Here is a 25,800-nt window from a genome sequence, read left to right as displayed (position 1 = left end):
ATTATATTATAGCTTCCGGACGACTTGCTTCTGCACATATCGTCTTTCCTATTTCTAAATCTCCAGGTAGGCTGAGTGATCAGCCATTTTCTATTGATGACGTAGGAATTTCAGCGAACAATAGTACTGTCTGTACACTTTTTTCATTGTCTTAATTGATTATGATTTTTAATTGCAACATGGAAGATGAACACATATGATACAAACTATTGTTATTTTCCATTATACATAATATGCCAGTTAATGTAAACAACTATTTTGAAAAAGGAGGATAAATAAATCCCCATAATGGACGGCTTTCTTTTGAAACGTGAAGGAAAATATAGATATCAGCAATACTTGAATGTTTATTTCTTTTAAATAGCATTGCCAACCTGGGTAGATTAGCAGGTTAACTTGTTGACAGCTAGTAAGACAATGCTGCTTTTCTCAGAAGGAGGGAATTCATAGCAATGCTTACTATTAACACAATGTTGCTTTCTCCCGATGGAATTTAACCCCGTCCTCCTACAAGTGAATGAAACTCTGTCAATCTGCATTACCAAAAGCATCTCCATAATCAACAACAAGCGACATTTGGATTCTAATTTGTTAAGATTGATGATCATTTGATCGATCGATCTCTCTTTCTCTCTCTCTCTCTCTCTCTCTCTCTCTCTCTCTCCGCATCCATACGTGCGTGGGAGCTTGTGTGTGTATGCATGTGTGTTGCGCGCTCGCGTGCGTGCGTGTGTGTTTGTGGAAGGGGAGGGAAGGTGAAAGCCATATATAAAAAGCACCTATACATTAAGATTTCAAAACAGTCATCAGTTTACATATCGTTTACCGCTTTCAGTTTCTGAGAAGAGAACCCACATCATTCTCCATTTCTAAAGTGATTTTAACCATACACTGCTGAACTTCAAATTAAAATTATCCATGAGATTAAATGACTGTCTTCACAAATTCCGTATTTCAAACGTATATACTGGGTTTTAATGGGTTTTATTTGCGGGTGGGTGGGTGATAACTATATATACTACGTACACATAGGATATAGATTTTTGTATTCTGTTTCAGGAATTCACAGATTCCTTATTACTAACCTTGAACCTAAACGATCGCACAACTTGTAACAACTTGTAACACTGCTCCATTTCTGTCGGCCTCGATCTCTCCGTTCCGGGCGCTATAAACTCGTTTCATCCCCAGCACTACAGCCAGCATGTTGTGATCTTCATCTGTTTTAATTCGTTTTGTAATTTCATGAACGTGTGGTCGTCCATTAGGTGAATATCATAAAAAGCCACCAGCCGGATAAAATGGTTGTGTTTTCTCTTTCAGCATTTTTTTAAATTATGGTTCAAATTTCTTTTTGTTTATTTCATATCTTCGTGAAATGCCTGCATTCGCTTGATGTGTTTAAACAGTGATTGTGATAAAACATGGCCTCGTTACCTATCCTTGTGATTGCTTTAATGTTACTTTAATTTGGTTATAAATGCAGCCCTAAATAATGTACGTGATAGAATACTCGGAATCGACAGACTGCATCAAATTGAAGTAATTTTCTCTAATTGCAGGAAGCGATATCTCTAAAAGATCATGTCCTTCAAGTTTACCCGGTCAAGGGCTGACACTAATCAATCAAAGCTTGTCTTTCATCATTTCCTTGACCACTAATTAGGACCCAGTTACCTTAAGTTCAGGATCAATAGCTCAAAGATTATTTCTGAAAATGGCGGACGGACAGACGACGGATTCTCAAAATTATGATATGATCAGACGACAGATTCTCAAAATTATGATATGATCAGACGACAGATTCTCAAAATTATGATATGATCAGACGACAGATTCTCAAAATTATGATATGATCAGACGACAGATTCTCAAAATTATGATATGATCAGACGACAGATTCTCAAATATTATGGTATGATGAACGATGTTTGGTTCTCCCTAACAGTAATACAACTAGTTTTCGCAAGTCAACACTTCCTGAGCTGATGCTAGGAGTAAAACGTTCAGTTGATTTCTATTCGTACCACAGGCAATTGCATCGCTTGGGGTCGAATTTACTATAAAGAGTAAAGGTATAGAACTCTAAATATAGGGTACCTAAGTTAGTCGATGTAAAAACAATAAATTAATTGATATAAAATTCTACTTTGTATTTTAATTCATTCATACATAATCAATCTACATTACTACCAAAGTTCATCCCGAAATTCCGTATACTTCCCAAGATATGCAGAAATGAACTCGGAAAAATGCCTATTAGTTTTTGGTCGACTTTTAGCTGGGCCCTGACACTATAGGACTACACAGAGTGTTTGAGCATTGCAACAAGCTATCAAATAGAATGTGCAGCATAAGATATTATTTCTAAAATGAATTTCTTACCCCATTTCATAAAATGAAGTCCGTAATAGCTCCAAGTGACTGAAATTTTTTAAACCGTCTACTTTCACAATCCCAGCCATCGCGGTAGTTTTGACTAATTACCCAAAAGAGATGGAAGGACCCATGACGATATAGAGACTCAAATACTAATATTTATCAATAATGATTCATTATAGTACATAAATTATGCTAATAACAAGTCTTTATAAATATACCAATGTCTTATTATGTCTATTTTTATCTAAATCACATTATCACGGGTGTTTGACGATTTATAATAATGATGTCAATGTGGGTAGTTAGTGGCACCGATGAAAATAACTGATAACTGAAAGTACAGACGGTTTTAAAATTTTTAGTCACTTGGAACTATTACGGACTTCATTTTATGAATTGGGGTTAGAAATTCATTTTAGAAATGATATTTTATGCTGCACATTCTATTTGATAGCTTGTTGCAATGCTCAAACACTCTGTGTAGTCGTATAGTGTCAGGGCCCAGCTAAAAGTCGACCAAAAACTAATAGGCATTTTTCCGAGTTCATTTCTGCATATCTTGGGAAGTATACGGAATTTTGGGATGAACTTTGGTAGTAATGTAGATTGATTATGTATGAATAAATTAAAATACAAAGTATAATTTTATATTAATTAATTTATTGTTTTTACATCGACTAACTTAGGTACCCTATATTTAGAGTTCTATACCTTTACTCTTTATATAGTGAATTCGACCCCAAGCGATGCAATTGCCTGTGATTCATACAGCAATATTTCATTATCACCTGCTTATGGTGTTTAAATCTCTCATCCGATTCGATACACAAGACATTGTTCTGCGTATGGTCAGTTGTTTTTTTTAAATTAAAGAACGCAACTACTAACAAATAAGTTCATGTTTCAGGGGCTTTAACAGTCTCGTTTAAAGTCAGTAGTTCGCAAATTCTGTGGTCTTTATAATGATCTAATTTGTAGGTACAAGCTCGCACAGGGTAGAACGCTGTCTGACTCGTTTTAATTGTTAGGCCGTTCTATTTATGTATTGCTTACTCTATCACAGGCTTCACGGCGAGTGTGACCAGTCATCAGGGGATGTTTACTCCTCCTAATCACCTGATCCCACCTCTGGTGTGTCCAGGGGTCCGTGTCTGTCCTTCTTTTATTATGATGTATGAGGTTGATCACTGTTCGTTATCCTCACTTGTTCACCAATGAGTACAGTATATCAACTTGCTTAATTCAGAAATATGAAAATATTCTTAATAAGTTGAAGAAAGAAATCTCGAATATAGCAACACGTCGTTTCTAAATATGTGATTCAATAGATTATTGTGTTGACAAACAAGGCGGTAGCCAGGGGCGGATCCAGGAATTGCGGTTAGGGGGCGCAAGTTTCTGAGGCAGGGGGTCTGGGGGCCGCCCTGAGGCCCCCAGTGAGTCCAGAGTGAAGCCTAGTGAGGGTCCAGGGTTCTATTACAAATTTTATAGGGCTTGAAATATGTCTCCTAAGTAGTCATTTTTACTATTTTCTGCCATTTATAATAAAGTGAAATTAATAAGATGACGCAAATTTTAAAGAGCTTTTGGGGAGGGGGGGGGTGCAAGGTTTTCTTATAAAAACCCTTCAATAAATCAAAAGATTTTGTCATTTATTTCTCTGATCGAGAGTGGAAGAAATTATTGTTTCTTTTATCGTTCACATTTTTTCTGAACAAGTGACCTCGATTCATCTGAATTTCGAAAATTTTAGGAGGGGTGTGGGTGTGGCGCCAGATGCGCCTCCCTTAAATCCGCCACTGGTAGTTTAATGCTATGATTTGATTGAATATCGCTAACGATGTTATTTGGGATGTAGAGACACACAAGTTTATGGTCGACGAGAAATTTGACACGCGAATATTTCTATCTATTCAAAATCTCAATCCCATTAACTTAACATTGTTGCATTCTGGGTTCATGTTTTATTTTCAAGAAATGAAATGTTGTATAGTCATCCTACCTCGTGACTTGTCGGTGTTCGTGGAATTCGTCGCCCCCATGCCATGATTTTAAAACTTCTACATAGAAGTTTTCTACGTTGAAAACTTTAAAATTTTGCCAATCCGTGAAGTCCCCCCCCCCCCCCCCCCCCGGCGTCATTTATCAAATATGAAAGTTTTCTTCCTAATCCACTTTGTAATACTCCCTACAGATAACTAGGCTTGTCCTTAGAAGTGCGAAAACTTCAGTTAAATATGTGAGGCTTGAAATGTACATTTCCGTATATTTTCTATTTTTTGATATACTTACAAAAACCCTTAAACACTTGCCAAAAATTTGGCGCCATTGTTTGCAATGTGGCGTTCGTTACCAAACTCTTTGTATTTTTTGTAGTGTTCACCAGCAAATGTCATTTTTAATGTTTGATTTGTAATATTTATAAAGAATATCTGTATAATATCTATATAGAATATCTGTATAATATCTACATAGAATATCTGTATAATATCTATATAGAATATCTGTATAATATCTACATAGAATATCTGTATAATATCTGTATACTATATATATAGAATATCTGTATACTATTTATATAGAATATCTGTATACTATATATATATATAGAATATCTGTATACTATTTATATAGAATATCTGTAAAATATCTATATAGAATATCTGTATAATATCTATATAGAATATCTGTATACTATCTATATAGAATATCTGTATAATATCTATCAAGAATATCTGTATAATATCTATATAGAATATCTGTATACTATCTATATAGAATATCTGTATAATATCTATATAGAATATCTGTATAATATCTATATAGAATATCTGTATACTATCTATATAGAATATCTGTATAATATCAATATAGAATATCTGTATACTATCTATATAGAATATCTGTATAATATCTATAAAGAATATCTGTATGATATCTATATAGAATATCTGTATAATATCTATATAATATCTATATAGAATATCTGTATAATATCTATGTAATATCTATATAGAATATCTGCATAATATCTATATAATACCTATATAGAATATCTGTATAATATCTATATAGAATATCTGCATAATATCTATATAGAATATCTGTATAATATCTATATAGAATATCTGTATAAAATCTATATAGAATATCTACATAGTATCTATATAGAATATCTGTATAATATATATATAGAGTATCTGTATAATATCTATGTAGAATATCTGTATAATATCTATATAGAATATCTGTATAATATCTATATAGAATATCTGTATAATATCTATATAGAATATCTGTATAATATCTATATAGAATATCTGTATAATATCTATATAGAATTTCTGTATAATATCTATATAGAATATCTATATAATATCTATATATTGTCTGTATAATATCTATATAGAATATCTGTATAATATCTATATAGAATATCTGTATAATATCTATATAGAATATCTGTATAATATCTATATAGAATATCTGTATAATATATATATAGAATATCTGTATAATATCTATATAGAATATCTGTATAATATCCATATAGAATATCTGTATAATATCTATATAGAATTTCTGTATAATATCTATATAGAATATCTATATAATATCTATATATTGTCTGTATAATATCTATATAGAATATCTGTATAATATCTATATAGAATATCTGTGTAATATCTATATAGAATATCTTTATAATATCTATATAGAATATCTGTATAAATATATATATAGAATATCTGTATAATATCTATATAGAATATCTGTATAATATCTATATAGAATATCTGTATAATATTTATATATAATATCTGTATAATATCTATAAAGAATATCTGTATAATATCTATATAGAATATCTGTATAATATCTATATAGAATATCTGTATAATATCTATATAGAATATCTGTGTAATATCTATATAGAATATCTGTATAATATCTGTATAGAATATCTGTATAATATCTATATAGAATATCTGTATAATATCTATATAGAATATCTGTGTAATATCTATATAGAATATCTGTATAATATATATATATAGAATATCTGTATAATATCTATATAGAATATCTGTATAATATCTATATAGAATATCTGTATAATATCTATATAGAATATCTGTATAATATCTATATAGAATATCTGTATAATATCTATATAGAATATCTGTATAATATCTATATAGAATATCTGTATAATATCTATATAGAATTTCTGTATAATATCTATATAGAATATCTATATAATATCTATATATTGTCTGTATAATATCTATATAGAATATCTGTATAATATCTATATAGAATATCTGTATAATATCTATATAGAATATCTGTATAATATCTATATAGAATATCTGTATAATATATATATAGAATATCTGTATAATATCTATATAGAATATCTGTATAATATCCATATAGAATATCTGTATAATATCTATATAGAATTTCTGTATAATATCTATATAGAATATCTATATAATATCTATATATTGTCTGTATAATATCTATATAGAATATCTGTATAATATCTATATAGAATATCTGTGTAATATCTATATAGAATATCTTTATAATATCTATATAGAATATCTGTATAAATATATATATAGAATATCTGTATAATATCTATATAGAATATCTGTATAATATCTATATAGAATATCTGTATAATATTTATATATAATATCTGTATAATATCTATAAAGAATATCTGTATAATATCTATATAGAATATCTGTATAATATCTATATAGAATATCTGTATAATATCTATATAGAATATCTGTATAATATCTATATAGAATATCTGTATAATATTTGTATAGAATATCTGTATAATATCTATATAGAATATCTGTATAATATCTATATAGAATATCTGTGTAATATCTATATAGAATATCTGTATAATATATATATATAGAATATCTGTATAATATCTATATAGAATATCTGTATAATATCTATATAGAATATCTGTGTAATATCTATATAGAATATCTGTATAATATCTATATAGAATATCTGTGTAATATCTATATAGAATATCTGTGTAATATCTATATAGAATATCTGTGTAATATCTATATAGAATATCTGTATAATATCTATATAGAATATCTGTATAATATCTATATAGAATATCTGCTTAATATCTATATAGAATATCTGCATAATATATATATAGAATATCTATATAATATCTATATAGAATATCTGTATAATATCTATATAGAAAATCTGTATAATATCTATAAAGAATATCTGTATAATATCTAAATAGAATATCTGTATAATATTTATATATAATATCTGTATAATATTTATATATAATATCTGTATAATATTTATATATAGAATATCTGTATAATATCTATATATAGAATATCTGTATAATATCTATATAGAATATCTGTATAATATATATATAGAATATCTGTATAATATCTATATAAAATATCTGTATAATATCTATATAGAATAGCTGTATAATATCTGTATAGTATCTATATAGAATATCTGTATAATATCTATATAGAATATCTGTGTAATATCTGTATAGAATATCTGTATGATCGCAATACAAAGAGCGACTTCATGAAGGCTAATTATTACTACAAATTTCTACTCCGTTTACCTGACCAAGATACAGGGCTAACGGCGAATGTGATCAGTCGACAGGGATGATTACCCCTCCAATAGGCACCTGCTCCTACCTCTGTCTGTCTGTGATCAGTCGACAGGGGATGATTACCCCTCCTATAGGCACCTGCTCCTACCTCAGTCTGTCTGTGATCAGTCGACAGGGATGATTACCCCTCCTATAGGCACCTGCTCCTACCTCTGGTATATCCAGATGTCCGTGTTTAACATTCTGTTAATTCATATTCTTTAGAGGAGTTATGAGATTGATCACTGTTATCTTCAATTGTTCATTGAGATGTTTCCTTAATGAATTAAAAGATAAATGTCTGACAGCGGTGTGGACTGCTATACAGAAATGGAAACACTGACTTTCTCTCGCTCAATAAAATGAATTTTAGAGCTCTCAATTATAACACATCATTGCAATTACCCGCCACTTCCCACACATAACACATTTCTCTGATGTGCTATATATCCTTATCATGGCGTTTCCAAAGACAACAGGTAACAACTGCAAGCGTCTTGTGAATTAGTAGATTACAGATATATTAACAACTGCACGCGCCTTGTGAATTAGTAGAATACAGATATATTAACAACTGCACACGCCCTGTGAATTAAAAAATCACTGGTACCAACTTCACACGCCTTGTGAATTTGTACAACTTGAATTCATAAGATGGAAAACTCCTGTTCCATGTTTTGGCTAAAACGTCTTAAAACAAACTTGCTGAGCAAACATTTGGCAAATTTTTACACAGACGTGCGTGCATTTGATTATTTTCTGACTTCATCTCGGTTTTCATCAGCCTCTTTGTTCGCTCTGTGTGTTATCACGCGTTAAATTTAATGTCTCCCAGATATTACGTAAAGTCTCGTTTTATCCATTCTTTAATTACAACGCCCACGTGAAAAAAACCCACGTGTATATCAAGTTCAATTTACAAGAAAAAAATATATAGAGGAGCTTTAATTAGTGGTATTCTGATCTATAGTTATGTGTCATAAAGCTAAAATATCAAGTTATCAAGTCATCAGTTAACTAAGTGACTAAATCTTAAATCCCTTTGAATATACTACATCACTTGATCCGCCTCTCATTATACTACATCACTTGATCCACCTCTCATTACACTACATCACTTGATCCGCCTCTCAATACAATTCATTTCGTCTTATTCGCTCAAACCATTCATACAATGGTACATGAGGTACTATAGGATTAAATATCTTTTTGAAGAATTTATCGATGTGTAAACTCTGGACATTTTACTCACAAACTGAATAAAAGTGTGAAGCACTTTTATGTTAAGTTTGCGAGTAAAATGTCTGGAGTTTACACATCGATACATTCTTCAAAAAGAATGTTTGATTCTTATAATTCCAAATCGTTCCGAGTATAGTTTCCCCGCACTGTTATTTATTTTCAGGCGCGTATGTATACATTACGATTTTGGATTTATTGATATGTAAATTCTCGTTTAGCTTTATTTTTGTCCAATCAAAACAATTGTAATAAATACATTTTTCTGTAACATTGGAATTATCTAATTATAAAAGTTAGCATATAATCAATATTGTCAAGGATTCAGGTATTGAGATAACGCATGCACACATATGCTCATCAGCACAAAATAGAGGTGAGACCTACTGATTATCGACAAAAGTCAAAAGTCTTCAATAACGACGAGTGGTTAGAATCCCCAAACCTACCCCCCTCTCTCTCTCTCTCTTTCTCTTTCTCTCTCTCTTTCTCTCTCTCTCTCCTACAATGAATTCATTGCACTGAAGTAACCAAAGCAGCTAGACTCTACAGAGGAATCATTTCCGCAACAATTTCAAAAATGTAGGGTTATGATTGCGTCGTCAATTCAAATATCTCCCACAATGTCACACGTCTTGTGTAAATATTTATGTTTTGCATGTCGACTTCTTACGTCATTTCCACGGAATGTCGCCTGAATATGGTGCCCTGTGATGCGTAACGACGGACTGTCAGTCGCGATTTGGATTGGAACGCCTTCAAAAAAAACCTTTCATGGAGAATATATCTGGTCAGCGATGCGTGACCTCGGTCATCCATCAACCTTCGGTAATGTCGTCACGATGTGCAGTGAGTTATCATTGGCGCAATCACAGTTTAGATGTTATAATCAGTGGGTTTATTTCTAATCATCGCCTCGTACTAGGAGTCCATTCCAAATATACACGACCCCTAAAAAAACGAAAGGACGGACGGCGTAGTGGGAGGAATTTCAGTTTTATAAAAATGTCAACAGGATGAATTAATCAAAACCAGCGTGAAATTAGAACCGCATATGTCATAAAGGTGTTGTGTAGATTGTTTTCACAAGAGTGCACGTGCGGCTATCAAACAAGAGTGATTATAGATTGGCTGGAGGGACAATGGACACAAGTCTGCTGGATGTGACGTCTCTCTTTATGGACACGGACGAACTGACCTCATCCTCCCGACCTTCCACGCCCTCTACATTTTTCCGGGAACAGAGCAAAGTGTTGCCAACTATCGGTGGAGAACAAACTGCTGGACAAAAGCGCAACTGGAAAAACCCGCAGTTAAGCAGGACCAAGGATAAACTGAAAAAGATTGAACGAAAGAAAAAGAAGAAAAATAAAACCAAAGAAAAACAAGATAGACAAATTATGCAGAATGACGGACCAATAAATCAATTTACCACCAAACTGCCCCGGAAACCGATTTTCGATTTGGCGGGAAATATCATCACCACAACAGTCCCAGTACCCTCAGTGGGTCAAACAAATGGCGATAACGTATCCCCTAACCCAGGGACTACAAAATCTCCGAATGAAGGGCTGGACAAGGGCCCACCTTTAATACTACTCACAACAAAATCTCCGGAGTCTTCTTCCAAATCCACAACAGGGAGTTCTACAGACGATGGGAAGGTAGAGGGCAGCACACTATCGCCTGTGATTAATAGCACCTCCAAAAATATCTCCACAACGGGTAAACCTTCCACCACATCGAAAGGAATCGAGGACCCCCCAGCGTCCACGCCAGACCCCGAGTCTGCAGGGGAGGGTATGTTTAACCCCAGCACCCAGTCCCCAAACCAAATAGACTTAACAAAAAATTTACAGGACAAAGTCAATCTAAATCTGAAAAATGTCACAAATAATGCTGACTCAACGCATATCAATATTGTTATTAATGTGGTAGATAAGAAGGGGAGAAACAAAGACAGGAAGAAGGACAAATGGCGACGAAGACAGGTCAGGAGACTCAAGTGTCCCTCTAAAGGTCAGTAATCAGACAATATTACCAGGTTCTTTTTAATTCAAACAATGCTTTATTCACAAATAAGTGAATGGGATCGGACAGCAGACAAAACCTATTTTAGCCCTCTCCCTGAAATTACGAATGAATCGCTGCAATCAGAATATAGTTTAACTCTACAAAATCAAAATATCGAAATACAAACACGTACATAGGCCTATATTACTACAAACACGGGTACTACTAAACAGAGTACGTTAGAGTACGATAGAGTACTTTAGAGTACGCTAGTAAAATTTCAATATTTAATGCAATTCAATTGTTTATTTGTATGTATACCACTTAAATAAAGATGATTATAAAATAAAAGTGCAATATTTGTCAAAAGTATTTGGGTATTTTAGCGATATTTTGACCAGAAAACATTAAATATATTAAAAATTTACGGCATCCCGATCCCGATTATTAGTACTTTGTTTTGAAAAAGTATTAAATTTGATCGGGATCGGAATCAAACGGTAAACGTTAACTTACAATAATTCCTAAAATAATGAAAAGAAACACAATATATTCCAGATATACATTTATTAGGTTAAACTAAAGTAAGAACATTTACGAACAGCAGTTAAATTGCATTAAATTATGAAATTTTACTAGCGTACTCTAAAGTACTCTATCGTACTCTGTTTAGTAGGACCGCTACAAACACTATGATTTCAATCCCGTGCACGCATATGTAGAGAAACCTTTCATCATTGCACTATTCTGATAATGAATACTAAAGCTAACTGGCCGAAGAATCAACTTCTTAATTAAATGATTATACAATAATAAGTCATGTGTAAAACATGTGCTCACGTTTGAATTCATCCAATTACTAGTTTATATTCATTTTGTACATTTGTATTGTATTGTTTATTGGCTTTAAGCCTTACGGCTCATCAGCATAATACATATTCAATTGCAAAGTATAAACAAAAAAGCTGTATATATTTCTATGATATACAAATAATAGAAGAACTTGAGGGTCGATATGCTAATTTATAAATAAAGATCATCTACTTAGTAGTTATCTTTCCTTCCTCAGCTCAGAATCTTAAATATCGATCCTTTAGTGTTGAGAGAGAGAGAGAGAGAGAGATAGAGAGAGAGAGAGAGAGAGAGAGAGAGAATAATGTGTCCCCTATAGGTATTCGAGTCACATAATATATTGGAAGAAATTGCCGATCTCCTACTAATACTGACATAATTAATGACCGATTAAAGAAGACCCCGGGTAATCTGATGGCATAGCTACATGCACATAGCCGTATATTCATTCACGAATTCTGAAGACATGAAGTCTAAAAAAAAGTTACTAAATCTTTACTTGGCTTGAGTTTCGAGATGAAAAAATGACAAACTTGACTTTGAGTTTTCTTTTAATTTGAGTAAATCTCTGACGCACACTTTTTTTTTTTTTTTTTTTTTTTTTTTTTTTTTTTTTTTAGAATCCGTGGTTAAAGTTATATGAATATACATTGTAACACACTCTCAATATGTAGAGTGTCATTATCAAACAAGTATATATATGAATAGAAATATTCATGAACAAACAGAAATATTCGATTCACCACTGACACTTGTGTTTTCACGAGTTCCTGTATTTGTTTTGTTTTGAGCCTTGTTTATTGATCCTTCAGGTGACGATTTCTTCACCTTCTTATACAACTTACTTTTGCTTATTTTATTGTTATTTAAATAGCGTTTAGAGCAATATGGATTTTACGCTTTACAAAATAAATTTATTATTTTAGCATTATTGTTATTAAATAAAAAATAATGGGAACAAGTTCTAACAATTTACTAGTCCCTCTCCTAAAAGTACATATATTACAATATGTCATGCGTGATAATAAAATTTCAACAGGTAAAATATACAATGATGAAATGAATGTACAGAATTCAGAGGCAAATTAACATCACCGCATATTAACAGATTTGTATCAATATTACGTTTAGGTGAATTACCCAGACACAATATCCAACAACAGTGTTCATGCTATGGTTATATAAATAGTAATAAGTCATAAATTCTTGGTCAATCACGGTCATTTCATACACTTGAGGATTTTCAGTAAATATGGGAAATAGAGGCATATTTTGTTTTGCAAATATTATTAGATGTATATAAAACTAAAACGGTATCCTTTTATCTTGGGTAATATGTACATATGTATAATGAAATCACAAAGATGTAAGGGTCGGTAAACCGGCATATCGATCAAACCTTGTCATAATATAGATAGATCTTGTCGGCCACCTTGCCAATCAGGTGTTACACCCGGGGGCATATGTTGTACATGAAGAAGAGGATATGACAGAGAGGAAACAAAATACATGACATTGTTATTTTCTACCTTTTAATTTTTGTCAAACCGTGGCGAGTTATCAGAGATTTGAAATATTTTGGGACTGTTGGAGAACGATGAAGGATTTTAATTTTGTGTGAGGAAGTTATTTGGTACAGGTCGTGGTTTTCGTGACGCTGAGGTACACATGTTGGTCTTGTAGACATAAGTTTTGACAGGGGTTAATGAATTAGCCAGGAGTGACATCATCACGTGCTTTTCTCTGTATTTTAGTCGAAACATTGTTGTTCATTGGGACCACATTACCTCGTTCGTGATCGCTTTTTCTGGATTGCGGACGAATTTCTGCAAACTGAAGAAAAAGTTCTGTTTCAAAGCATGCCAAGACTGAAGAACAAAGTAAAGGGGGTCGGGTTAAAGTTTAAGTCGATTCATCAAAAATCGTTACTATTGGATGGTGGAGAGCAGAGGATTCCTTTTACAGTTCCCGGGGGACGGGGGAGCATGCAGACTTCCGGTCTAATATCCGGAGCGTCTCAGAGAGAAAAGAAACCACTACCAATAGGATCTAGAGAAAAGTTCAGAGCAATAGGATTTATAGAAGGTCAGGGAAAACCTAAATCGCGTGAAAGCGCGTCCATGGTGATTGAGTCCGCAACAACTAAAGCAGTTCAAAATCAAATGAGCCTGCTCCAGAAGGATGAACCTTACGGGGATCACAACCCGGATAGATCAAAAGAAATGCAGGCCCCAAACATAGGAAAGGATTTCAGAGGTGTGGGATCAAACAAGGTGCCAAAGTATCTGCCTCTTACAGGATCGGGATCGGGGTACCGCACTGGAAGAAAAAGTCGACTGGACTGTGGCGATGAAAGTGCTCAAGGTAGTGAAATCTGCTAAAATGAATACAGCTTCAAAGATTGAAATCAGCATGGAGACTTACTGGGTTTTTTTTATCTTACGTGTGTGCTTTTAAAACAAGTCGTGAAAAAAACAAAAAAAAAACACGACGTGTTAATATTTTTACTTGGAATGACACACATACGAAATCTGATATGGATATATGTACAATATTTTGAAATTGAAAAGTGTCAGATTTACTTTGTTTAGTTAAAAATGCAGTTAGAGTATAATTTAATCTGAAAAAAGCACCCCCTAGTGGCCTAAAACCTGTGGTTTACAGATCAACAGTCGTCCCGTGAACCGACTGAGCTACCCAGCTAGGCGATTAGACATTTAGATTTTCATTTAAGTTTCAAAGAAAATCAGCCATTATGACGATTCCTCCTCAACCTGCGATGCAATTTAACTGAAGCAGATTTTAAAATATAGCATTTGTCTGTATCGATGTTTGTTTAATAAGGTGTTACAGAGCATGCGCGTGCAGGTCTATTTACTGTAGACTAGGGATTGCTCAGAAGTAGGGGTCCATGTTTCTATTCTGATTTCGCATGCATAATATAGTATGTCTGTTTTACTTAAATTTTAATGGCTGGGAACTCCGACAGAAATAAATGTAAAATGTAAATATAAAAAATGAATTTCATTTTTGAAAGTACATGACGGTATGAACAGCATTGCTCTACGCCAAAGTACTTTTTATGAAGCCCGGTAACGCGATGCTTGAATTGGAGCAGAGTTTAAAAATAACATTGCATAATGCATCGACTGTAGTTAGATAGATAAAAGGATAGTGTGTACTAAAGTTAATAATGTAGTAGTTACTGCTAGATAAGAGGATAATGTGTAATAAAGTTTGTTAAGGGATGTGAACATCCAACTGTGTCCTCAAGTAGCAAATAATTACAACTTTATAGTGTTAAAAAATCATTTAGGAAAAAAAAAATCCGAAAAATCGTATGGAACTTAAACCTACAGATTGCCAGTTCGACACTGTTTTTATTTTTATGATTATTATTTGAACTAAGTCAGTGATGATTTTGCATTTAAACTCGCGTATTGGGGAGACAATTGAAAAAAATGAGGAAAATTGTATTTTATTTCTTATTTCCTGATAAAAACGTCACCAATGACAATTATAGGAGCCAAAATACAGGTAACGAATTATGTAGCGTCACTGAAATTCAACTTGTAGAAATCAGTCATTCATAAAAATAGACTGATAACACAAAGCACTAATTGATCAAGGAATCACACACATATTTTTTTCTTCCATTTTATACGTAAATCCGTTGACGTATGTTTGTCCGCCATAGCCAGGTCGCCTACTGGTGGCCGATCACTTTATTTACCTGAATGAATCACCACACATCAAAGACACAAAATTATCAGAAATCTTTGACATTTAGTTGTGATAATCATGCTGAACGCTACGTCCGATGTCCGTCTTAGTGCCGGACGCCTGCGCTCCTACAAAGTGTGGATCTGTAGACAGTGGAGCGGGGTGTACAGGTGTAAGTGTCGTCCCCGGACATCAGCTCTTTGTGGAGAGTGTATCACTTGTGAAATGGAAGTTTTCCCTCATTAAGATCTTTTGTTTTCGTTAGTGGATTGTGTATGTGAAGTGCAGTGTTTTCGTAAAAGGCAATGGAAGTCTCGATACGTGGTTTATTCTGAGTAGTTTGGAGAAAATGTAGATATTATTAATATCGTTTAAGAGGACGGAAAGGTGACCAAAAACTAGCTTTAATTGCCAATGTATTATGAATGTGTGACTCACAACCAGCAGAAAGGCCAGTGACAGCCCTCACCCATACCGTAAAAAAAACTGTTTACGATTAATGCGCGCCGACATTAAAGGTGTTGAGGTTGTATGTGATGTAGTGCGTCAAGAAAATGGAAGTTCAGATCGCTTGGGGGAAAATAGTTGGTTGATGTGTAGTCATAACAGAAAGTATTTTAATGAGAGAGAGAGAGAAAGGAGAGAGGTTTTTTTTTTTTTAATTTTCATATTCAAATCCACAAATAACTATATAAAATCATCAATCAAAAACTACATGTATTGTACACATACAGAAATATTACAGTCGTGTTATCTGTGTGTGTGTGTGTTTTTTTAACTCCGTATACAGTCATGCTAGTTTACCTCCAAGTAAGGTTGAAATGTACAGTCAGACAGACATTAATAATGAAAACTTACATGAAACAATCATTAACTTCTCACGAGGTTTTTACATTAGAGATTAATTAAAACCTTTAAGTGTTGGCACATGTACATTGTAAGTGTTCACACAGAGTAAACTTAAGAAATGTGTGACAAAGATGATTTCGAGGGTAAGAACGTTTTTATTATATTCATGTGGAGGGGCTGCATTGTTCGAATAGTTGGGAGTGAAATTGTACATTTGTTTGTTTTTGTTTGTTTGTTTTGAGATTACACCAACAAAATAATTGTAAGGCAACTAAAAACAATTTTAGGTTTTCTTCTTACCGCGCATCTATTCCTTTATTTAACAGATTTTCGGAATTCACCGGAAGGGTATAAGTGCTGTTTAAAGTCCGCCAAATGTTTCGAGAATCTACCGGAAGATATAGAAGAAGTAACGGATGCAACCAAGCAAAATGGAGACCCCCAAACCGGAAATTTTTCAGAGGCTTGTGGGTAGGTGAAAAATAAAACTAGCAACTGATTATACGTGCAGTGGACACGAATGCTCTCGGAAGTATTAAGTGATTTATGTGTTCTAGTTACAACGTAATAACAAGAGTCAGAAAAATAAGAAATAGTCTGATGATAACCTCCTTCCCACTTCCTAGTTTTATTTTCTTTGATATCGTTTTCAGTTCAAATTTATGTCATGGTGAGTTTGTAATCTGTCAGATTCTTAAGTCATATAAAACTCTATGTATTCCTACAATTACGGAAATGTGTCCCTATACCCCCCCCCCCCTTCTTGTTTTTAGCTCACCTGAGCCGAAGGCTCAAGTGAGCTTTTCTGATTTAAAAAAACCTTCCGTCGTCCGTCGTTGTTGTCGTAAACTTTTCACATTTTCATCTTCTTCTCCAGAACCAATTGACAAGTTTTAAGCAGATTTAATACAAATCATTCGGGGGGGGGGGGGGGGGGGGGGGTTGAAGTTTGCTTAAATGAAGAGTCATGTCTCCTTCAAAGGGGAGATAATAACAAAAATGCAAAAATAGAGTGAGGTCATTTAAAAATCTTAAGAGTAACTGGGCTAGAAAATTTCAAATTTACATGACAGCTTCCTGACCTAGTGCAAATTCAAGGTGTTTTTTTTTTTTAAACCATGAGCCTCAGGGGTAGGTTGGGGCCACATTTATTAAATCAAAGTTTTACATGCAATTTCGTGTATATAGGGAAAACCTTTAAACTTTTCTTCTCAAGAATCATTGAGCCAGAAAAGTTTAAATTTACATGGCAGCTTTCTAACAAAGTGAATATTGAAGTTTTTGAAATCATGGCATCCGGGAATAGGGTGGGGCCACAATAGGGGATCAAAGTTTTACATGCGATTATATAGGGAAAATCTTTAAAAATCGCCTTTTCAAGAACCAACGGGCCAGAAAAGTGGAAATTTACATGAAAGCTTCCTGACATATTGTAATTCAAGTTTGTTAAACGCATGGCCCCCTGGTGTATGTTGGGGTCACAATAGGGGATCAAAAATATAGAGAAAAATCTTTAAAATCTTTTTATCAAGAGCAACTGGGCTAGAAAAATTCAAAATTGCATGACAGCTTCCTGACATAGAGCAGATTAAAATTTCTAAAAACCATGGCCCTCGGGGGTAATAATAGGGATCAAAATTTACATGCAAATATATAGAGAAAATCTTTAAATATGGTTCAGGAGACTCAGGTGAGCGATGTAGCCCATGGGTCTCTTGTTTTACGTCCCATTAAAAATCCCATAAAAACGTCAGCAACTGTGTGTGAAGTGCCACAAATTTAGACCAATGCTTATCGCTCAGGGTCGTTGCACGGGACTTCGGTTGTTAAAGACCCGCAACTCTAACAAGGTGCTTGTACAAATAAAAACATCGATTTAATGAACGTTAAACACTTAAATGTGTATTCTATGTACATGTGACTGATTTTTTTTCCACATGTAACTGTAGACAAATAGACGATTCTTTGGTATGCATGGCGGGAGTCCTGGCCAGGAACCAATGCAAGAATGCGGCGGAAATTGTTAACAAGGACCTCTCCGAAGAATTGGTTATGGTCCGGGAATTTCACAGAAAACACTGCTCTGGAACTCTAGGTAACACTATCTAGTTAAATCTTATCGAAAACACTGCTCTGAAGTTTCAAGTAACGAGATCTAGACACACATTACATAAAACACGGCTCTGTAACTCTGGGTAACGAGATCTAGACACACATTACATAAAACACGGCTCTGTAACTCTGGGTAACGAGATCTAGACACTGTTACATAAAACACGGCTCTGTAACTCTGGGTAACGAGATCTAGACACATAGTACATAAAACACGGCTCTGTAACTCTGGGTAACGAGATCTAGACACACATTACATAAAACACGGCTCTGTAACTCTGGGTAACGAGATCTAGACACATAGTACATAAAACACGGCTCTGTAACTCTCGGTAACGAGATCTAGACATATGTTACATAAAACACGGCTCTGTAACTCTGGGTAACGAGATCTAGACACATAGTACATAAAACACGGCTCTGTAACTCTGGGTAACAAGATCTAGACGCAGTACAGTCAACATTCCATTTAAGTCTTTGTTTAGTTCACTCGATCTTTGTTTCAGGGTAAATTGTAATAGCGCAACATTTAAATCCGGACACTACAAAGTCCAGACTTCTTGCTACCCATTATGATAAAAATTTTGAGAAAAATCAAAGTGCATATGGTGGGGTTTTTAGCAGCCCATTAATCCTTGATTTATCATTCGACATGTCCACATAAGCTAGTATACTTTCGAGTCTTTCATTTCACCAAAAATGTACCAAACCTGAAAAACCATGAGTGCTTGTACTTGTTAGGAAACAGTCTAGAATGACCACTTTACTATTATTCTAATAAGCATGTTGGTGATAATTTCATATTTAACCAATTTTCTAGGATGCTTCAATCATTTAACTGAGTCTGAGGAAATTCGGATAGATATAAGTTCATTACACTCACTTAAGAGTTAAAGAGCAGTTACAAACGATATACATGTATTTCGTTAACCTTTGCAGTCGTATGTCGAAAATAATGCTTGATATGTTTGTGCATGACAAGCCGCACGTAATGGAAGATTGACCCCTGGGGAACAAAAAAAATGTTTTTATCATTAATTTTACTATGTACACTTCAGAAATTTTGTGGGAAAGCACACTGTATCGTGCATTAATTAACTGACAAAAATTAAGTTGCTAAAATTGATCAATATTAGTAAATATTCAGATTTAAAGATCTTTATACACCATACTTAGAATTGTATATTTTATTCTGGTACATTTTACATGACGCAATTTAGCGTTATCATCAATCTATATTACATACAAGTCTTTCACCTCGTTTTTCTTTTGTTCTGTTTTAGGAAAATGTGTGCATTTGTTTTTTAATAAATGTATTTTATTCTCTGAAGCAGGAAGGACAACTCTATCCCCAATTCCAGGTGGACAAGGACACAGTGCGTCATCCGGCTCGGAATCTGGTCTACCGACGTCCGTTGTAATCGGAGCTGCGATTGGTGGATTCTTCCTCATCATTCTTATTGTTGCGATCGTCTGCTTTGCTCGGCGGAAAAAGTCACGGTAGGTTGATATCATCACCACAAAGCATCGTCTTAAAAGCTTAGAGTCTTATTCAAAAGGAATGGGAAAACATAATACCGTCAGCATATTTGAAGTAGATTTCTAGAGTTGAATGGAATTTTTATGCTTTGCATCATTTCATTCTTTTAGACCGCCTACACAAGACAAGGTAGCTTTTCGCAACTCCTCGGCAGAGTCCGCTCGCTACAAGGAGTTCTTCAGGAGCAGTTCCGAAGTGTACGCTGAAATAGACGAGAAACATGTAAGTGATATTCAGTTACCTTAGAATCGTATTTGAGTCAGTTGATATGATATTGTGAACTATAAGTTAGATATACATAGGATATTTAAAACTTTCTGTCTCAGATATCATCTAACAATCACATGATCACATCACAAGAAATACGTTTGGATGTTTAATTCATGAAATATTTCATACAGCTGCAGAGATCCCTTCGAGTTAACAATGACAATACCACGTTCGAAAGGGTAGAAGGAAATGGCGGGAGTACCGGAAGCAGACCGTTGCCCACTGCGCCCTCTAACGGCGTCGATGAAGATAGAAGCGGATATCTAACCCCCCGAGACAGCAGAGAAAACATCAATGACAGAACAGGCTATGACCAGTTGTCGACTGTGTCAGTTGATGATGTTAGTAGTGCAGGGTCTTATGATAAACTTGCACGTGCCCATCGCAATGAACATCCAGAACCGGAAGTTATAGATGGTGATTATATAACTCCAGAATCAGATAAACCGACAGAAGAAAAAAATCCGGACAATTACCACACATACTTCGTGTTGGAAAAATGAGTTTCTTTTCTTGATTATCGAACGCTTACTAACAGGTACTCTGTACAAAGTCTTTCGTATTTCTTTCAGTTGATTACATATTGTAACTTATTTCTTTCAGTTGATTACATATTGTAACTTATTTCTTTCAGTTGATTACATATTGTTACTTATTTCTTTCAGTTAATTACATATTGTTACTTATTTATTGATGACGATAAATGTCATGAAGTGAATGCATATGTTTTGTCAATTTGTACATTGAAAATATGTATTTGAATATTTTATTTTCTTAAAACAAGTTATGTGCGTGGTATAATTGTTCTTTTTTTTAATGAAAGATGTTCATACTCTAGTGACATAGTGTTGTCAATTCTTTTCGAAGTAAGAGAAAAGTGCCCCCCCCCCCCCCCCCCTCTCTCTCAGATATATATATATATATATCTACATGTGTGTGTGTATATATATAGGTAAAAAATAAAAATGAAACACGAAGACGTTTAGTTATAACTATTATCTATCTATCTATCTATCTATCTATATATATATATATATATATATATATATATATATATATATATATTGTGGCCGAGTGGACTTACGCACTGGTTTGACAGTCTTGCTAGGCGGTGGGTGCCGTACGTTGCTGGTTCGACCCCGGGCTGGGCGAAAATTTTCAGTACCTAGTTGTGATTATTTAGTGCTTATATATATTGTGTCAAGTCGACACAATTTTAAACATTCCTACAAAGAAATGAAAACTGCTGACAAAATTTACCATTTTAGAAAATGAAAGTGATATACTACATATTCATTGATGAAATTTCAGTATTTTCCCTAAGTTTAATAGCTTTACAACACAATCATGATAAAAGTCTGAGGTTCTCAAAATCCATGGCACGGTCATTAGTTTATTTTCAATCAAACCTAGTTTTAGTTGCATAGTCAATAAATATTTACCGCCTCCTTTGTATGATATAACATAACTTGATTATCAATATGTACCTTCATCAAGTTCTATGGATAATTCCACCAGGGTTTGTCTCATCAAGCCTGGCTTTGGCAACTCACTGAAGTCCGAGCCAAAATGCCATTTAATGAAATCACATTTCACGTCACATATAAAACACCACAGTGATTTACATGGATTAATTTTAAGTTACTGAAATATTAGAAATAAGGATGGCTTTCTTCCCTGATTACTTACATAAATGTATAGGAAGTTAAGCTGAGATGGCGGACTTCTATTTATTTGTTGCTTCCCTATCGTCAGCTTCTCATATTATGTAGTGCTCCCTCAATGTTCCATTATCTTCTGCATATGGTGCCCATATATCTTTAAATTGATTCGATATATTACAGCATGTTCTGTTTATGATCAATTTTCAAACCAGGACATGTTATTAATATATTATTTGAAAATACAGGGGTTTCAACAGTCCTCCATGAAAGTCAGAATTCTGCATATTCTTTGGCCGTCATCCTTAGTGATCATAATGATCTATTTTACAATATCTCACCATTACTATCTTACCATATCTATCTTATCATAATGAATCTTATCATAATGATCTCTCTTACCACATCTATCTATTTTTCCATATCATATTCACACAAAACTTTACTCTGTTCCATTGAGAGTTTTAACTTTTACATATTAAGTTATTTGAAGAACCCACAGCTAGTCTATACTTGGATTTTTCAACACCTGAATATAGACTGAACTCTATGATTATGGATGTTGCCAATCAGAGGCTCTTTAAACCACCACGGGTCATGGATGATATTCCTTCCAAATCATGCCGCCAGTTCTTTAAGTTCAAATTTGCAAACAAAGGAATAGATGCCGTCAACATAAGCAACATTCTTTGTCATAAAAGAGCTCAGTCGTTTCAGGTTCAAGTCTACACCCAGTATTTCCTACACATATACTTCTACTATTGCATCCACACTTTTGAATTATAAACAAACTTTGTAGTGCCTAGATATAGACCTTATAAATACTTAATCCACCTACGTGTTCTTGTTCTCCATCTTCTTTCAACTATAGTCCAGCTGGACATGTCATTACTGGTGATGTTGATATAGTTGAAAATGAGGACCTCAAGTCACTTATTCTAAAAGGTCCTAAATACAGAGAACCTCGGTTCTTTAATTGGCGACAAAACTTCATCTCTATTATGAATTATGTCGAAGATTATGCCAGAAGATGGGCTAAATATCAAAACGAACTTGATACATTGTCAGAATAGGTTAAAAGTATAAGAGGCATATTAAAATCCCGCATTAGACATATGAAAACAAAATTACGTACCATCTATCCTTCTGTGTTTAGTAAACCAGATGCGATAAAAAATATTTAGATAGGTTAAATGTTTTGGTTCCAGCTGACAAAGCTTGTAACAACATTGTCTTTGTAAGGTGCATTATTAAAACTGTATGCTAAACGAACTTGGTATTAATTCCACTTTTGGTAATCGTACTTATACTCCAACTGCCTTTTCAAAAGACGAAATTCTTCATAACCATGCTTCAGTTTTAGACACATTTGATATCCCAGTCAATGGGCGGGATGAATATGAGTTACAGTACCTATACTGGATTCCTAAACTTCATAAAAACCCTTACAAAGATACATTGCTGGATCCAGTAAGTGTACTACCAAGCTCCTAATCTTTGCTCCTCACGAAAATATTACCAGCTATGAAGGAGAAATATCAAACGTACTGTGCGACTACATAGACCAGAGGTTGTGTAAATCAAATGTGGATTCTAAATATTTCTAAAGAACTTTTAGTAAACTTCTCAAATCAACAACATCAAAATGTATAACTTTTCAACACTTTACACGACCATCCCCCACGATACATTAAAGACTAGACTTTTTGACATCATAGACAGTTGCTTCGTCAACAAAAACGGAAAACGGAAATATTCATATCTAGTAATCAGTCACACAAAATATTATTTTGTTGAACACCACTCTGATTCCACGCACAAGTACTCTGAAGCTGAAATAAAAAATAAGCTGGAGTTCCTCATTGACAATATCTTCGTGGTCTTTGATGATCAGGTTTTCCAACAGGTTGCTGGAATCCCCATGGGCACGAATTCTGCTCCTTTGTTAGCTGACCTGTTTTTATATTCCTATGAAGCAAAATTGTATTCAAAAACTTCTACGCAAGAAGAAAAAATCTCTTGCGGTGGCCTTCAATTCGGCATTTAGATATATCGACCACGTATTATCTATTAACAGTAATAATTTTCACTCATATGTCGATTCGATATAACCAAGTGAACTCGAAATAAAAGACACCACAGAGTCGTCCACTTTTGCTTCATACTTATGCAAGGTGAAGATAACGAACAGTGATCAATCTCATAACTAGCATAAGCAATACAAAACGGATAGTTGGGCAAACACGGACCCCTGGACACACCTTATGTTATATATTAGATATTCTATTGAAAGTAGATATCAACGGCAAACTAACAACTTAGCTTAATGACAAACGGGATTATTTCAGCTTCTCCATCGTCAACGTCCCATATCGCCCGCTCGGACACGAGGATTTCCTCGTGGTCCTCAGGTTTCCTCCCACATAAATGACCCCATAGCGCAAACATCCGTACATGAAAGGATTCCATTGAAAATAAGCTTTCGAGCTTTCAGGGGTTATCCTTGGTATTGATGTATGTATGTTTGTATGTATGTATATACCGAATAAACATTTATTCATTTTTATTTTATCTATGTAGCAATATTCCATTATCACCTCCATATGGTGTTTACATCTCTCAACTGTTTCGATACGCAAGAGCTTGTTCTGCTTATGATCAGTTTTTAAATCGAGGCAGGCTACTCACAAACAAGTTGATGGTGCAGGGGTTCCAACAGTCTCGTTTAAAGTCAGCATTTCGCAACTTCTATGATCGTTATAACCATCTACATGTAGTTTGCCAATACAACCTATTGGGTCAAATGCAATATGACGTGTTTCATACCGATTGTTATGCCGTTCCTGGCACACTGATTTTGACTACGGATAATTCCGTTTACCTGATCCAGATATAGGGCTCACAACGGATGTGACCGGTCGACAGGCGATGCTTACTCCTCCTAGGCACCTGATCCCACCTCTGGTATATACAGGGGTCCGTGTTTACCCAACTATCTATTTTGTATTGCTTATAGGAGTTATGAGATTGATCAATGTTCGTTATCTTCACATTTCATCTTTTCTTTAGGTTGATTTATTTTTTCTTGTTCCATACCAATTGTTAGACCGTTCTTTATATATTCCGTTTATCTTAACAAGATAGAACTATAAGGCTCACAATGGGTGTTGACGGTCAACAGGGGATGCTTACTCTTCTTAGGCATCTGACCCCACCTCTATTGTATTCAGGGTAGCCCTGTTCTTGATTTTTCATTCTTTATGGGGTTTATGTGATTGGTCATTGTTCGTTGTCGTCACCTTTAGTTATCATATTGATATGCTGCAATTAAATCTAGAAAAAATTAAAATCAATGGAGGCTGATCACTGCAAGTACAAACAAGGCTCATAGGCCTTATCGCTAAAGCTAGTAAAAGTATCACTAGTCCACAGGCCTTATCGCTAAACCTAGTAAAAGTGTCGCTCGT

General features: G+C 34.1%; 1 protein-coding gene and 1 long non-coding RNA gene across 5 annotated transcripts; one reads left to right on the top strand and one right to left on the bottom strand.

Moving 5' to 3' along the window:
* The first annotated feature begins 9,465 nt into the window (after nt 1–9,465).
* Nucleotides 9,466–21,509, top strand: LOC125653787 (uncharacterized). 4 transcript variants are annotated; one of them, XM_056145198.1, is made up of 7 exons: nt 9,466–11,113; nt 11,252–11,332; nt 17,077–17,221; nt 18,700–18,845; nt 20,197–20,362; nt 20,513–20,624; nt 20,804–21,509. In XM_056145198.1, the coding sequence occupies exons 1-7, from the start codon at nt 10,456–10,458 to the stop codon at nt 21,173–21,175; spliced, it is 1,680 nt and encodes a 559-aa protein (XP_056001173.1). In that variant the 5' UTR covers nt 9,466–10,455; the 3' UTR covers nt 21,176–21,509. The 4 variants fall into 4 exon arrangements, with proteins under 4 accessions (XP_056001173.1, XP_056001172.1, XP_056001171.1 ...); XM_056145197.1 differs by having other exon boundaries at nt 20,194–20,362; XM_056145196.1 differs by having other exon boundaries at nt 9,466–11,332.
* Nucleotides 20,289–23,246, bottom strand: LOC125653809 (uncharacterized). Its single transcript, XR_007362073.2, has 3 exons — nt 22,160–23,246; nt 21,757–21,898; nt 20,289–20,604 (listed from the first exon to the last, which is right to left on the bottom strand). It is a non-coding gene; the product is annotated as an uncharacterized LOC125653809 (long non-coding RNA).
* Nucleotides 23,247–25,800: the final 2,554 nt, after the last annotated feature.

This window comes from Ostrea edulis, chromosome 7 (genome assembly GCF_947568905.1).
Source record: "Ostrea edulis chromosome 7, xbOstEdul1.1, whole genome shotgun sequence".
Classification (NCBI taxonomy): Eukaryota; Metazoa; Mollusca; class Bivalvia; order Ostreida; family Ostreidae; genus Ostrea; species Ostrea edulis.
Note: the sequence above shows the minus strand (reverse complement) of the source record. Positions and strands in the feature narration are given on the sequence as shown.